At 40.6% G+C, this 14147-nt stretch overlaps 1 protein-coding gene across 1 annotated transcript in view; it reads left to right on the top strand.

Moving 5' to 3' along the window:
* The window catches only part of POGZ (pogo transposable element derived with ZNF domain), a 43539-nt gene extending 32259 nt beyond the window's left edge, over nt 1-11280 (top strand). Inside the window, exons 11-19 of the mRNA XM_054563262.1 lie at nt 4060-4160; nt 4659-4805; nt 7364-7498; nt 7593-7765; nt 8171-8311; nt 8815-8871; nt 9069-9181; nt 9449-9473; nt 9606-11280. Coding sequence (XP_054419237.1) covers nt 4060-4160; nt 4659-4805; nt 7364-7498; nt 7593-7765; nt 8171-8311; nt 8815-8871; nt 9069-9181; nt 9449-9473; nt 9606-11277 — 2564 coding nt within the window. The 3' untranslated portion in view covers nt 11278-11280. The remainder of the gene's footprint in view (nt 1-4059; nt 4161-4658; nt 4806-7363; nt 7499-7592; nt 7766-8170; nt 8312-8814; nt 8872-9068; nt 9182-9448; nt 9474-9605) is intronic.
* The last annotated feature ends 2867 nt before the right edge of the window (nt 11281-14147 follow it).

Raw genomic sequence — 14147 nt, 5'->3', positions numbered from 1 at the left:
CTTCCATTTTAGTTAGTCCCCTGGTAGGTTTTATGTAGGATAAAAGATAATATTTATTATAAAGTACTATTGAGACAGTGATTTTAAAAAATTAAGTCATTTATTTGAGACCATACACCTCAGAAAGGTGACATTGTAAGAGTTTGAGCCCAGGCTTCAGAATATTTCCTTTGTCCTTTAAGGGATTTCTAGTTTTGTTGAAAACAAAAAAGATATGTAAATATAGGAAAATGTGAGAAAAACACAGTATATTTGTTATAAACATAAGTGTATGTTTCACCAAGAGTAGGTGAAATAGTTGAGAGAAGGGAAACTATCCTTGTGGTGAGATTTCACAGAAAGTCATGTCTAAGTTTTTAGGGTCTTTAAATACAAGAAGGATTTAGATTGATGGTAAGTAATAAGAAAAGTTTTTAGATGACAGGAAAAAACATGAGCAGAGGTGTAAAGACCAGAAATCTGCACATGATTTTGTTGCTTTTGCTGCAAATTAAAAACCTTGACTAAAATAATTAAATAATAAGGACATCTATTCTGTCATTCAGCTGAGAGGGCTTCAAGCTCAGAATTTGAATGTTCTGCTTCTCAACATTTCTCTGGTCTCTGGCTGTGTTAGTCTCAGGCATTATATTCAGCCACAAAATCATGCAGATGAAGAAGAGACCATACCTTCCTGTGTCTTTTCTGAATCTGTGTCTTAGGAGACGGAATTGCTTTCTCTTTATACCTCCTTGGCCTTGGTCATATTTGCACAGGGAATGGGGTCGCCATGAGTGGCTTAGACTAGTACTGCCGGAAAAAACACAAGGTGAGCTACACATGTAATTTAATTTTTTTAGTAGTTATTTAAAGTTTTAAAAAGCTGAAATTAATTTTAATGGTATACTCATATGCAAAATATAGTTACTTTAGCATGTGTTCACAATTTTAAAATTAATGAGATATTTAACTTTTTTCCCATTGAAAAAGATTTTTAATACTGTGATAAACTGCATGGTGACAGATGATTGCTAGACTTAGTGTGGCGATGACATTGTGAGGTATATAAATGGTGAATCGCTCTGTTGTACGCCTGAAACTAATATTGTATACCAGGTCTCTTTAAATTTTATAAAGTGAAAAATAGATTTTAAAAAAACCTGGTGTATATATTATACTCACAGCAAATCTCAGTTTGGGCTTACCACATTTCAGGTGTCCGCAAGCCACATGTCACTGGTGGTTACTGTATTGGACAATGAAACTTGGGAGTAATTATTTGGGAATAGAGTGGATACTGGAATCAGCCATCATATCTCTATGTTGTAGTGGCAGAGTAGCCAATTTGGTCTAGGTTGGGACCCCAGATTCTTCACTGTCAGTGATAGGAAGCCCAAATAACTCACCTTCACCTCCAAGTGAAAGTACTAACTCATTTTTATGCAGAATTTGGTCAGTGGGTTTTTGTTAGTCCATTGTGTATGGACTGTACATAGGAAAGATAAGTGGAAGTTTTTCCCTTATGGAAAGAAGAAACAGCACAGAGCCTCACTGGTCTTTTCTCTTGCTGTACCACTATGTTGTCTCTCACTTTTAGGAAAAAAATATTTTACTTTTACTTTCTGGTGTTTTTAAATTAAATTACGTATGAATTACATTTTGTTCCTAAATACTTTGGTATTTGTCTCTAAAAATGACATTTTTCTCTATATAGCCAGAGTACCTTTGTCAAGACCTAGCTGATTTAATCATAAAACCTTAATATGTAATATCTAGTCCTTTTTCAGATTTCCTGAATTGTCCCCCAAACATTAATGGATTAATGTTTTTAATCCATTAATGGATAATGGGTTAATGTATTTAATTAGAATGACAATGTAATCTTAATGGCATTGTGTTTTTCTTTATACTGTTCAAGGGCAGTAAAACTGAGGAAGAGGTAGGGTTGAGGAGAATGCTTCAGGAGGCTTAACTAAGTTCAGGTGTTGGAAGGATACTATATAGAAAAAGACTTCAGAGAGGGAAAACTAATTGCTTGATAAAATCTTGGAAGACATGGAGTGATGAGGCTGGATGAGCCTTAGAAAGGCATAAGGACTTTATCCTTCCATAATTTGGAAAATGGGATGCAGAAGCTGTTAGTAGTTTATACCTATTGTCTCAAAGAGGCTGGTTAGGTGTTGAGGTGGTGAGGTTAATGGTGCTGGGCGGGGCGGGGGGGAGGGGGAAGGACAGTGTTAGGATAGTCACTTTGGAAAATCAATTAATTCTCCTTCTTGAATCTTTTCCATACCAGCTTCTTTCCTGTTGAGCAGATGTGAAAGATTACTAAGAGATCTCTTAAATCTGCTGATGTCGTAGGTTCCTATCTCACCGATTTTCTTGGTATAAGATAATACGTATAAATCTTAGCATGGTATTTGTGGTTAGAAGTTGCATGATGTTATTATTATGGATGTTGTGTAACAGCTGTAACAATATAGCTGATACGTAGGTTGTAGGAAAAGTCTTCCGATGTTGAATGAGGTTGCCCTGAGAAAGCATGTAGAATAAGAAAGGGGTGGATAAAAGGGTGCAAAACACCAATGTTTGGAGCTGTTCTAGAAAAGAAAAAACTAAGGAAGTTGAATGAATGGAATTAAGAGGTAAGGGAGACAAAACGGGAGAAAATAATTGTCCTGCTACTAGTAAATGTTTTCTAGATATGTCATGCACTTCTCTACCTCTATGTCTTTGCGTCTGTTCTCTTGGCTTCTCTGACTACAAACTCCCACTCTTCTTTCAAGGTTCAGCTTGTATAGCTTATAGCTTTTCTTCCTTCCTCTAAGCAGAGTATTTTATTTCTATGAGTATGTATCCCTTTAGCACCTAATGTACCTTCAAGCAGTGGTTCTATATGGGTTGCAGACCCCTTTGAGAATAAACACAAAACTAGTGAATCTTCTTTCTAGAAAAATAGACAGGTTTCCTCTTTTGCAAATAATTTCAGAGGATATGTGGATTTCCTAAGACCTCTTTCCTGGACCTCAGATGAAAAACCCCTGGGCTTTCTGCATGTTTGTTTTACTTTAAAGAATTATCCTAACGTCACTCATCTTTTTGGGGGTGGGGGCAGGGGTTAGACATTGTCCAGTAAATGCTTATTAAATGTTTGAATTTACAATTTCTATACTTGTAAAAACTTGAAAATAATTTCAGTGACAGTAAGAAAAATATAAATAACCACCTATATTTTATTTATATAATTTAAATATGGAGCAATTAAAATTTTTACCAAAAATTTAGAATTACAGCTTTATAGGCTGCAATTGACAAAATTGGCAGTTTCAAAATTGTTATCTCAAATTTGTTTATACTATAACACAGTAACTCATAATAAGGGAAGAACTTCTGTTCATGATTCTTAGTTTTTTGAGGACAAATTCTTAACTGAACTCATTTAAGATGTTCAATAATGCTTATTGAATTATTCATATAAGATAATCATTGTCTATCTTTGAGCAAAAGAATGAAGTAATGTAGTATTTTTAAAGAATTGATTTGGGAATGATATGGAAAAATAGATATTGCATTTATTGGCAAAATAGGAGGAGTTGGAATTCAACTAATTAGCAGAAGGAAATTATATGTGCTTCTATCAAGTTTTTGCCTGTGAGATTGGAGAAGTGACGCTTCTTAGATGCATTTTGAAATAATGGTGACAGAACACAGGGGTATGGATTCAGAGATAGCGCCTAAGTTTTGAGCTTAGAAAGAGGGTTAGGGTAGTGAGAATGAAAACAGTGGGAAGCAGGATGCTGCTGCTTTAAGTTAGAGTTGATGGTACACTGTCCAATTAAAAAGGCCTTATAGCTAATTCAAGATCTGGAATAGAGCTTTGGTAAAAAGTCTGAGCTAGAGACAAGGTTAGTTGTTATCAGCAACACAGATATAAAGACAGAACCATTTTAAAGAAAGAGACCAAGTGATTTTCTCACTATGGAAAATGAAGATACAGAACTCAGAAAATACAGTGAGTCAGTGAGATCTCAGTCTTATTTTATTTTCAGGTGGATTTACTCATTCTTCCTTTTCTTACAGCCAAGTGCAAGATCTGTGAGTGGGCGTTTGAGAGTGAGCCACTGTTTCTCCAGCACATGAAGGATACTCATAAGCCTGGAGAGATGCCTTACGTTTGCCAGGTATTGCCCTTTTCTCTAGAGAGCATTAGCCATTTTGCTCTTAGGCTGAACACGAAGAATCCACTCATGACCACTGCTGAACACCTACCACACACATGTAATTTTAGGAACACTGAGGATATACAGAGGAAATAGTAAGCACAGGTCCTGTTTTCAGGATTCTCCATGCAGGAGAAAAACGTCAAGGAACACACGCATGTACTGAGTGTCTGTGTCCTGCACTTGCATTTGGAGAGGAACAGAGAAAACTTTGTTCCTCTCATCCTCTTATCCAAAGAACATGAATTGTTCTCAGACTTTCCTGTCCTTTCCCATTTTTATCTTAAGTCACAGCTGAATTTATCACAAACGTAGCCCTGTATTACAAAGTCAGAAAAATGATTTGATACATACATTTAAGACATTTTGTTTTCATATTTTAACATTTTTTTGCTGCCTCTGTTTTGAGGCCTCAGTTGTCTGCTTCACTGAGCTTACTTTCCCTCTTATGTGACTCAGGTATGTCAATATCGCTCCTCACTCTACTCTGAGGTAGATGTCCATTTTCGGATGATCCATGAGGATACTCGGCATCTGCTCTGCCCGTACTGCCTGAAGGTCTTCAAAAATGGCAACGCGTTCCAACAGCATTACATGAGGCACCAGGTACCAGGCACTAAGCAATTACCAAATTCTTATTTTTTAAATTTATGGATGCTGGGACCAGGACTGAGCAAGGGAAATAATTTTGATAGAGAAGAATATATAGGGTGTGGAACAAATAACGTCCCTTTTGTATTATAAAAATCTTTTATTACAAAGTCATAAGCATGTAATTCTGTAACATAACACTTATCACACTCAGACACACCATATGGCATTTTAGGTGAAATGTTCAAATTACAACTGTGGATTATTACACCCATATTATTATCCTACCAACTATGCTTAAGCAAGTCTTACTTCTTCTGGACCCTGTACATATGTGTTTGCAAAAGTTTACTGACTTCTGATTACATATATTGCAATAGGCTTAGGTGCTAAGAGATTTAGTGGCAAACAAGACAATTACATGGTGCAATAAAGCATGAAGAATGTTGTGTTAGGGGAAATACAGAACATAGAAAAACATGCACCTATTTGGGGAGAATGTTTAAGACTTGAAGGATGAGTAAGGATGAGCCAAGTGAAGTGGAGTAAAACAATGTGCTTGAAGGCACAGAGCTAGAGTATGGAGGTTCAAGGAACTGAAAGAAGTCCCATGTGAAGTGCAGGGTCCAGGGGGAGGTTGGCAGGTAGGGAACAGATCGTGGAGAATCTTCTAAGCCACGAAAAGGCGATTCAGCATTATAATAAGCCATTGGGAAGCCAGTATGGGGTTTTTAAGTCCTGGAGTGATGTGTTCAAATTGTTTTTTTTTTGCTATGATTACATTGGCTGCATGAAGGAGAGTAGATTGAAGAAGATTAAGACTAGATGTAGGGAGACTAGTCAAAGGCTTTTTCAGTTTAGGTGAGAGACGATAGTGGCTATTGGCTTTTGAAATGAAGAAAAAGAAGATAGAATTGAAAAATATTGATAAGGTAAGTGATGTTAATGATTTTAGGGATGGTAATAAGGGAATAGCAAGTTGAGACTAATGCTTACAAATCTGTCTTGAGCAATTGAATGAATGGTGGGACTATTTACTGGAGAAAGTAAAATTGGAGGAAGGATATAAATTTTAGTACTCTGAGTTAGCAGTGTCCGTGACATCATGTAGTTGTTTATTAAACTGGTAGTTGGATATGTAGACCTGGGAGAAAAGCCTGGGTTGTGGAAAAGGTATCTAGCGGTGATCATTCAGTGGATTTTAAACTTTTTAAGTGTCATCCCAACCACCACCCCCACCACTGAGAATAAGATGAAGGTTTAGGGCCCTTCAGGTCCTGATCCCCAAGCCTTGAACTGTAGTCCTAGTAGTAAAACCAGAAGATGCTTGGTGTCAGGGAACTTGGGAGAAGGAGAAAGCATATTTTGAAGAAAAGGATATGATCAAATATTGCACGAAGGTATCAAGCAAGAGAGAAACTTAGAGGCTGACCTTTAACTGGAACCGTTTTGTTGGTTAGGATAGAAGTGAAATTTCAGCAGGACAAATGAATGGGAGCTAAGGCAATGGAGACAACTTCTTTAAAGAAGTTTGTTTAGGAAGGCAAGGACTGAGTGGATGATTTAGGGGAAGGGGTAGCAAGGGAGAATTTGTTACCATGTTTGTTTTTAAGATGGAATACATGTGACTGTTGAAAAACGTTACAGGAAAGGAGGTACTAGAGGAGAGTGAAGGTACATAGACGGCACTGCATGGAGAATAAGATGGGTGCACCTGTGCTTAATGTTCGCACTTGCTTCTAAACACTCTCTTAAGGCTCACACACATTGCGCAGTAGTGACTGCTGAAAATCCACCACAGACTTATTTTCATACAGCAGCATGGAGATGGTCACTTGCAACTCAGCTGAAGTTATATACATCCTCCTCTCCTAAGGAAGAAAGCCATACGCATGCATCCTGTTGGTGAAGGGCTTTAATACAAAGCAGTCTGAATCCTCAAAATGATCAGTCTCACAGGAAGGCACATCTGTATAGATTGGTGTTTTAGGAGGAAAAAGAGCAACGTGTGAAAAAGTTCTATCATTTCTTTTGTCAAAGAAAGGAAAAATAAGGAGGTGGTGATTGGAGAGGAATGTGTTTATAACATGGTTATATGCATAGACTGTCCATGAAAGAAACCCAAGAAACTGGTAACAAGTTGTTTTTGTAGAAAGACAAAAAGGATCAGAGTTAAAGACAAAGTTAAAATATGAAAGTATGTAGAATAAAAAGTATTATTTTTTTTTACCAAGTATATTTTATTGCATTAAAAAAAACATGAAAGAACAATGTCCAGAAGTAGGTAGCACTGTCCGCACTGTAAAGTATGAGCAAGTAAAGCTTGAGCCACTCACCCAAATTATTAAAGCAAGTCAGGAAGAGATGGCTTGAGGACCTAATCATCCTGGTTTTGAGTCTACCTTTCTTGGGAGAATGGGAGGTGATGAATCTCAATGGGAAGTTTTGCTGTTGTGGTGTGTATTTTCTCACTCTGAAATTATCAACAGAAAGGTAGGAAGAATGGTGTGGTTGGCACTGATCTACCTTCTCCTCAGGGAAGAAAAAGATTCTCTTTCTTTCCCCCCCTTCAGAAGAGGAACGTTTATCATTGCAACAAATGCCGGCTTCAGTTTCTCTTTGCCAAGGACAAAATTGAACACAAGCTTCAACACCATAAAACCTTTCGTAAACCCAAGCAGCTGGAAGGTTTGAAACCAGGCACCAAGGTAAAGGGTTTGTCAACATTTCCTGTACAGATCCAGGAGAGGTATAGAGATTTTCAGTGTCTGATGTCCAGTTGTTTCTTCCCTTGGCCCACAGGTGACAATCCGGGCTTCCCGAGGGCAGCCACGAACTGTTCCGATCGCCTCCAGTGAAGCACCTCCCAGCACCTTGCAGGAGGCAGGACCACTGACCTCATCAACAGACCCTCTGCCAGTCTTCCTTTATCCCCCTGTTCAGCGTAACATCCAGAAGAGAGCTGTTAGGAAAATGTCAGTGCCTTCTTCTAGAGGCCAGGGGCTGGGTGGGCATGACTATTCCTCCTACCAGTGTAATCTGGTAGCCCCCTTTTGTTTTTTTCCTCAAGTGGACATGCTTTTAGAGAGAAGGAAAGGGAGGGGGAGAGAGAGGGGAGAGAAACATTGATGTGAGAGAAAAACATCAATCGGTTGCCTGGCGTTTGTACTCCAACTGGGGACTGAACCAGCAACCTTGGGCACATGCCCTGGCTGGCTGTTGAACCCATGACCTTTCGGTTTACGGGACGACGCTCCAACCAAGTGAGCCATACCAACTATTGCTAATCTAGTAGCCTTTTAGCAGGATCTGTTGTCTAAGCTCCCTACAGTTTGGGGAGCCCAGAGGCAGTTAAGTAAATCTTTCTTGTTTCCTGACAGGAGTGTCATGGGCCGGCAGACATGTCTGGAGTGCAGCTTTGAGATCCCAGATTTCCCTAATCATTTTCCTACTTACGTTCACTGCTCTCTGTGTCGCTATAGCACCTGTTGTTCTCGAGCCTATGCCAACCACATGATCAAGTAAGTCACGATTGAAACAGTGTTTCTGTCTGGGAGTTCAGATTCTCCAAAACTCTTTTTATTCCTTCCCCTGTTTATAGTATGTTTTCTCTTTCAACTCTTAGAGCTGTTCTGTTCATCTCCCTGAGCAGAGTAAGAGGCCAACTCATGTTCATTTGACTTTGATGGGCTGCGTTCTGATTTTGTGGAATCTTCTACTCAAAGTGTGCTTCAAGGATGAGCAGCACCACGTGGAAGCTTCTTAGAACTGCAGCCTCTTCCCCTTCCCCCAACCCCTAGGCCTTCTCAGTTGCACTTTGCATTTTAATAGTCCCCCTCCCTCACTGTGATTCATGTGCATATTAATAAAAATGCTTATGATAGGAAAACTCGAATGGTTAAGGTTTGGATGGATTGACAAGGTGTCAGTGACCCTTTTGTTGGGTCATTGTCAGTGGCTGGTGATCTCTGGTTTAACCAACAGAACCCTGTAACTCATACTACTTATTTTTTGTCTTTCTTAGCAATCATGTTCCACGGAAGAGCCCCAAGTATTTGGCGTTGTTTAAAAATTCTGTGAGGTAAGGAAAAACTTATTGGTGATCTCTGGATTTTTCACGTTTTTACATTAGATTTTTTTAGCTGTTTTGGGGTGGGTGGGTATGTGAATTAATTTCAGAGAGATAAAGAAAGGACACTCTTTATTAAGGGCTCAAAGCTTAATTCTCTCTAGTTCACTGCTGTATTTGACTTCTGTGCTCTTGGCTCTCTTTCTTAGTGGCATCAAGCTGGCCTGCACTTCTTGTACCTTTATTACCTCTGTGGGAGATGCCATGGCCAAGCATTTGGTATTCAACCCCTCTCACAGATCCAGCAGCATTCTTCCACGAGGTAAGTAGGAGAGATTAGGGTTAGCAGGACAGGAAAAAGAAATGTAAGAGTACAGGTGGTGTTACATGAGTTAGGAGCATCCATACCAGGAGTAACTCCTCACTGTTTTTGACATGTTTGACAAAATTGGGAGCATTCTCACCTGAAATTATAATCTAAGACTTGCATAGGGAGTAGGTTTCCTTTTTTGGTTGAAATCCTAAGACACTGTCTGTAGAAGGCTTATTTATTCACTGAATTAACTTTCTTTTGTTTCATTTTCCATAGCACTCACTTGGATATCTCATTCAAGGTAACAGAAACTCACTTTATGGTTTAATTTCTATCTTGCAGTGTGTTTGGTCTCTATTATTAATATTATTACTGTTACTTTGTTTTTCTGGTTTAATTGAGGTTTTTCTTATTCTTTTTGCTAACACTTTAGGCATGGCCAGCCTCGTGACCGAGTGCATGACCGGAACTTGAAGAATATGTACCCTCCTCCTTCCTTCCCCTCTCATAAAGCTGCCACTGTGAAATCTGCGGGGGCCACCCCAGCTGAGCCTGAAGAGCTACCGACGCCCATGGCCCAGGCCCTCCCATCACCAGCTTCAACTGCAACCCCACCACCAACTCCCACTCACCCCCAACCATTAGCCCTCCCACCTTTGGCCTCAGAGGGGGCTGAATGTCTGAATGTTGATGACCAGGATGAAGGGAGCCCAGTCACCCAGGAACCTGAGCCAGCCTCAGGAGGAGGGAGTAGCAGTGCAATTGGCAAGAAGGAGCAGCTGTCTGTGAAGAAGCTTCGAGTGGTACTGTTTGCCCTTTGCTGTAATACAGAACAGGCAGCTGAACATTTCCGAAACCCCCAGCGACGCATTCGTCGTTGGCTTCGGCGCTTCCAGGCCTCCCAGGGGGAGAATCTGGAGGGCAAATATCTGAGCTTCGAGGCAGAAGAGAAACTGGCTGAGTGGGTGCTTACCCAACGAGAGCAACAGCTACCTGTAAATGAGGAGACCTTGTTCCAGAAGGCCACCAAAATAGGACGTTCTTTGGAGGGAGGGTTTAAGATCTCTTATGAGTGGGCTGTGCGTTTCATGCTGCGGCACCACCTGACTCCCCATGCCCGGCGTGCCGTGGCCCATACCCTACCTAAGGATGTGGCAGAGAATGCAGGACTCTTCATTGAATTTGTACAACGGCAGATTCACAACCAGGACTTACCGTTGTCTATGATTGTGGCCATTGATGAGATCTCCTTGTTTCTGGACACAGAGGTGTTAAGCAGTGATGACCGAAAGGAGAATGCCCTGCAGACAGTGGGCACGGGGGAACCTTGGTGTGATGTGGTGCTGGCCATTCTGGCAGATGGCACTGTCCTCCCCACTCTGGTTTTCTACCGAGGACAAATGGATCAGCCTGCTAACATGCCAGACTCTATATTGCTTGAGGCAAAGGAAAGTGGCTACAGTGATGATGAGATCATGGAGCTGTGGTCCACCCGTGTGTGGCAGAAGCACACTGCTTGCCAGCGCAGCAAAGGCATGCTTGTGATGGACTGTCATCGCACCCACTTGTCAGAAGAGGTGCTGGCTATGCTTAGTGCCTCTAGCACTTTGCCTGCAGTGGTCCCAGCAGGCTGTAGCTCCAAAATTCAGCCATTAGATGTATGCATCAAACGAACGGTCAAGAACTTCCTGCACAAAAAGTGGAAGGAACAGGCTCGGGAAATGGCAGATAGTGCATGTGATTCTGATGTCCTGCTGCAGCTAGTGGTGGTCTGGCTGGCTGAGGTGTTGGCTGTCATTGGGGACAGTCCAGAGTTGGTTCAGCGGTCCTTCCTTGTGGCTAGTGTTCTGCCTGGCCCTGATGGCAACATAAACTCACCTACAAGAAATGCTGACATGCAGGAGGAGCTAATTGCCTCCCTAGAGGAGCAACTGAAGCTGAGTGGGGAACAGTCTGAGGAGCACTCAGCTTCTACTCCCCGACCCAGGTCATCTCCCGAAGAGACAACTGAGCCTGAAAGCCTTCACCAGCTCTTTGAGGGTGAAAGCGAGACCGAGTCCTTCTATGGCTTTGAAGAAGCTGACCTAGATCTGATGGAGATTTGAGTGTTGGGGTCATGAGGGGTTGTGGGGGGGGGGGGAGAGTGAGGGAGGGTAGAGGGGTTAGGGAAAAGGGGGTATACCAGGTGGGGTACTTGGTTTATATTTTTTAATTTTATGCCACCACTGGCCCCTGATGTTGACTTACACTTCCCTGTGGATTTGTGGATTATTAGGAAAACCAATAGTGATCACGTCTGAGCCGAGGAGCTGTCATTCACTTACGCTAAAAAACAGGTTTTTGTGACTTTTTTTTAAAATTTAAATCACTGTGTTTGGTATTTTTCTGACAAAATCAAGAAAAGAAAAAAAAATCTTTCGTGGACAAATGTTAAATTTTTTTGTTTCCCCTTTTACCTCAATTGTGTCATAGTACATCTGGGTTTGTTTGTTTTACTGTGTGGCCAATGTCTTTGGGCATGATGCTATCCACCCATTGTCAATGTGAGAACATTTCTGAAGATGGGAAAGAAAAATATGTAGCTCACAAACTGGTTTATTATATATATGGATAAAAAACTTTTTTCATTGTGGTCTTAACACTTTTATATAAAAATGAAAATGGAAAAAATCCCACTGAACTCTCTCTTCCTTCTCCTTTCTTACCTTCCCTCTCCAGAGAAGTTGGTTTCTACAGCAACGCAATATAAAATTGTGGCTTTAAAAATGCATGAAACCACCTTTAATCATCCAGAATGATGAATAGATTTTTTTCCTCACCATCCTCCCTCTCCAACAAAAACATGAGAAAACTAATATTCTTTGTACTTGTGATCCTTGGCCCTTTTCCCCATTCTCACACCATCACTTTGGATAAAGGATCATACATGTCATTAACAAGCAAGAGGTATCCAGGTGATCACAGTGTTAGGGTGGAAACCATTCCCAGTGTGGGGGTCTTAATCCTGCAGACCCCCAGGGTCAGGCCCTGCTTTGTTGAACTTCATTTTGTTAAGTGGACAGCCTGCCTGTTCAAGAGACCACATGTCCTACAGCCAGGAGCTAATTGTGCAAGAAGTTAAATGTTGAACTTTAAGAAGAAAATACCACTTGTTGAAATCCTGCTTACCCTGTGGCTTTCTCCTGTTTCTCTTAATGCTTAGAGAAGAACCTGACTTGAAGAAATAATGGGGGTGTGCACAAAGAAAGACATGAATCTTTATTTTTCACTGCCAGCTTCAAGGAAAGAAAAATTTTTTCTACAATTTGCATGAAGGGTTTTTAAGAAATTGTATGTACTCATGGTTATAAACTGAATTGTACTGTAACAGAAAAGGAGCAAAAATCCAAGTCCATCTTTTCCCACAGCGACACCATTCTGTCCAACCTGTCTTGCAGCAATGTTTCCTTCCTGTAAGCCAAGGAGGCAACTTGCACAGGCTTGTAAATCGTTCATCTTTAAAATGTGTATAAGTGGAACATTTAATAAAATGAAGGGAAATGGGTTTATAAACAATAACCCACCCCCCCACCCCACCCCATGACCCTATTTTAGTAGGCTTTCAGACTGGCAGATGCTTAAGATGTGATGGGCCTTGTGGTACAGGTGTGACGTTTGTTACAACCTGTTTCTCCTCACCCCAATTTTTTTTAACCCCCAGAACACTATAATATAGTGAATTGGAGGGGTCCCTCCCATAAACAGCTTGGCTATCTTTGGAACCTGTGGCATCTGAAGAATGAACTGAAGATCCATCTGGGCTTCTCTTCCCCAAGCCTTTTGCCTGATGCCATTTTGATAGAATGTGGACTTTCAAGTCAACCCTTTGCCTTTCAGAAAGATCAAGAACTATGGTCAACTCTACAACGACCTAATCCTTCTCTTTGGTAGTCTCTGCAGCAGCCCAGCCTAGCCTTAGCAGAGCGGGGTTCCTGGCCTCTGCACGCTGTATGACTTTCTTGATGGGTAATTTTTGTGAGACCATAATACCAACTGTTGGTCAGCTGGGTTTTGGCCAGGAAGTTATCTTTGTGGATTCCACCCGCATGGCTTAGTAGTAGAAGGACTTTTTTTTTTAATCAGTTTAATCAATAAAGTATTTATTGACTACTCTCTGTGTTGAGACTGAATGTGTGGAGTATTCAAATTGAAAGCTCATGGTTTTCCTTACTAGTTTGTTGTAATCATGATGATAAAAATGAAGGGATGTTTTGATTTCTCCCTCTCATCTCACTAAATTTCTACATGTTTTGGGGTTTGCTATTCATACTACTTTTTCAAAAAGATACGCATTAGAATTACCTAGGGTGTTCATTTTAAAATTTGGGTTTAACACCATTCTGGAGATGGAATTTGTCTAATCCCCCAACCGATCTGACTCACTGCTACACTTAGGACATTTTAATGAACACTAAACTTGTAAGAGGTTTTCTGACTGTTAGAAATTAGTAGTAGGTCTGAACAATAAACATTTAGGTGACAGGTTGAAATTACTCGTTATTTCCCATACAGAGGTTGAATGGGGAGGATTGAGGCTGTCAGTTCCAGCCTGGGAGAGGGGGAGTAGCTTTACACAGAACAGCTCTACTAGATTCTACATTTTATCCTTGAAACGGTGTTTTAACTAAAACTACATTTACAGACAACATTCACCTGTAACTATTTTAGAATCTAGTACATGGGTGGAAATGTTGAAAATTATTAAATACAAAAGCCAATTAGATTATCCCACAGGGATTAAGCCTGGTTTCTACACAAAGCTGCCTTCACAAATGAAGACAGCAGTGGGTCTTCAGTATTGTCACGCAGAGAACTCCGTATGTGCTATAGAACCAAGAGCCAAAGTTCTCTGATCAGGGAAGGAGATAGCACATGGCAGTACTTAGTGGTTTTACTCTTCATGTAACCTAGTCAGACAGAATACAACTACTCAGCA

This window comes from Pteronotus mesoamericanus, unplaced genomic scaffold (assembly GCF_021234165.1).
Source record: "Pteronotus mesoamericanus isolate MK-2021 breed Mesoamerican mustached bat unplaced genomic scaffold, CSHL_Meso_final scaffold_705, whole genome shotgun sequence".
Classification (NCBI taxonomy): domain Eukaryota; kingdom Metazoa; phylum Chordata; class Mammalia; order Chiroptera; family Mormoopidae; genus Pteronotus; species Pteronotus mesoamericanus.
Note: the sequence above shows the minus strand (reverse complement) of the source record. Positions and strands in the feature narration are given on the sequence as shown.